Here is a 2,378-nt window from a genome sequence, read left to right as displayed (position 1 = left end):
AGAGGAGGGATACATAAATATATTGCATAAAAACTAATAGCAGCACACAACAAAAAGAATAGTACATACCTGGAATGTTATGTACTGTTATAGCAATAATGAGGAGTAAGATTCTCCTCCACTGCAAGTTTTTATCATATCTTTCCTGATCAACACTGCTCTCTTCATAAGACTGAGTGGCCTTTTCTCCTGGATCTCCTCTCCTTTGTTTAACATCATCTGTAAAATAATACATATGTAAAAAAAAAAAATAATAATACAATTACAATTATGCACCTAAGTAAATACAGGTATATCTGTGCAATATTGTGTGCTGTAATAAACAAAGATATCACATCTAACTTTATATGATAACCTATCTACATGGATCATTTAAATATAATCCAATTTTGTTACTATGTATAAAGGAAGTTCCAAAGCTCTCACCATTTTTGAGAATAACTAGATCTAAACAATTCATCAACTAAAAAAAAATCAGTATGTAACATTCCGCTGACATAAGAATATACTATATAACACAATATATCTATTAATGTCCTCATTAATCAGGTTCACTCACTATACCACTGCCTCTTTTTCTCATTCTCTTAGTAACAGATACACCCATCCAGGGAAAGGGTATAAAAGGGAATGAAAAATACCTCAGTGAATGATATGCAACTAGTATTTTGATACAGTGACATCTTTATCAGTCAAATGTGAATTGATAAAGATGTACAATAAAAATTGTAACTCCTGAAGACTGCAACCCCCCCTCTCAATTTTCATTTTACACTTTCTCTGTTTAATCACTTGCTAAACCGTTTGGCAGATGAATTTGCCAAGCAGTACCAGAATTATTTCCTTACATGCTCAACCTCCCACTGACAGAGAAAAAAAAGGAAAACCCACTTATTTTTTCCAGTTTATCAATTTAAAAAATAAGAATTAAACAATAAAAATTCTACTTTGCAATTTTTTTTTTTATATTCTATAGCTCAATCTCTGTATTAATCTCATACTTACCATATATGTACATGTGCATGCCAGAGTACATATGAGAGAGAAAGAGATAGCTTGCGTGCATGTATATCATGTATTAACCTAAATGTTTCAATATCTTATATCATAAAAAATTAATACTATAAAAATGTGAATAGCAACATGAACAGCAAGGAGATTGAACAATTACCAAAGTAAATAAGCAAAACATAAGAATAGGGGGGGGGAGCAGGGTACAATAAATAATACATACTGAAGTTGATAGAGGTGAAAGCATTAGAACTGGAGCCTTGCCCTACTTCGCTGAAATCTGAAGAAAGATTAGGTTATTTCTGAAATACTTAAATGCATTCCCATCTTAAAAATACATTTATATACTTCATTTTGTGGAGTGCAGTTAGTTGAGATAATACGTTATACGCATCTTTAATTGTGCAACTGCAATCATGGCTTCTGTTTCTTATGGTATACATATACAACTAAATTTAAGGATTTCTTTACCCTTTTATTTAAGTAATAATCCAAATACCAAATTCATGTGCAGTGATGGGAATTTAAAATCTTAAATGAATGCTTGAATTTAACTATATACAAAGACAATGCACCATTACACAGGGAAGGTCATATGGGATAAAAAATATAAAAACAAAGAGAACATGATCTGTGGATTTAGACCACTAAGGAGTCTTAAAATAGGCAGGGGAATTTTAAATGAAGAATTTAGGTACATTACACCAAGTTAACATAATATGAAGACTCGCAAACTAACAACTGTAAATCACAGTTATCACCAAACAACTGCAATATTATGTGATCAGCAACAGAGCTGATTGGAAGTTATTTGTAAACACTCGTGCAAGCAGACACATGCAAGTACACACACCTATAATACAATGGTAGGATTTATTAATCAGTAATCACTAAAACAAACATAGCCAAAAAGAACTCATGGAAATGAACATTTTTAAACTAATACACTTAAAAAAAATAAAATGAAAACAAACAACTAAGCATTTGGAAAACAAGAGATTTAATACATAAAACCATGCAAATATATACACATTTTTATATTCTTATTCTGAAAACATACTTGCATTGCTGAAGTTATTTGCTGATGTATATGGTATTCTTGCATCATCTCCATCTGTCTTCTTCACAGATGACTGCATTGCTGTGGATTACAAACAAGCATCTCATAACATAACACAGAATATATAGTGTATTTGCTGGTCCATAGTAATACTACTGTCCTATGGACTATTTCAGTTTTAAATAATGACTTAATAATGTCATTGAACTGAAATGAATGAGACAATTTGTGATATATATTTTCCCATGTAATTCATAGTCCCATAAAGAAGTAGTATTAGTAACAGTACCAGGTCAAAAAGTATTTA

General features: G+C 31.0%; 1 protein-coding gene across 3 annotated transcripts in view; it reads right to left on the bottom strand.

The window, feature by feature from the left end:
* The window catches only part of LOC119590814 (zinc transporter ZIP11-like), a 24,849-nt gene that overhangs the window by 17,463 nt on the left and 5,008 nt on the right, over positions 1-2,378 (bottom strand). For 2 of the 3 annotated variants that reach the window (XM_037939552.1, XM_037939553.1), the window contains exons 4-6: positions 2,072-2,152; positions 1,235-1,291; positions 70-219 (exon numbers count right to left, since the gene is read on the bottom strand). In XM_037939552.1, coding sequence (XP_037795480.1) covers positions 70-219; positions 1,235-1,291; positions 2,072-2,152 — 288 coding nt within the window. The remainder of the gene's footprint in view (positions 1-69; positions 220-1,234; positions 1,292-2,071; positions 2,153-2,378) is intronic. The other variant, XM_037939554.1, reaches the window with a different exon arrangement.

This window comes from Penaeus monodon, chromosome 27, assembly GCF_015228065.2.
Source record: "Penaeus monodon isolate SGIC_2016 chromosome 27, NSTDA_Pmon_1, whole genome shotgun sequence".
Taxonomy (NCBI): Eukaryota; Metazoa; Arthropoda; class Malacostraca; order Decapoda; family Penaeidae; genus Penaeus; species Penaeus monodon.
The sequence above is the reverse complement of the archived record's forward strand: the minus strand, read 5'-3'. Positions and strand labels throughout refer to the sequence as shown.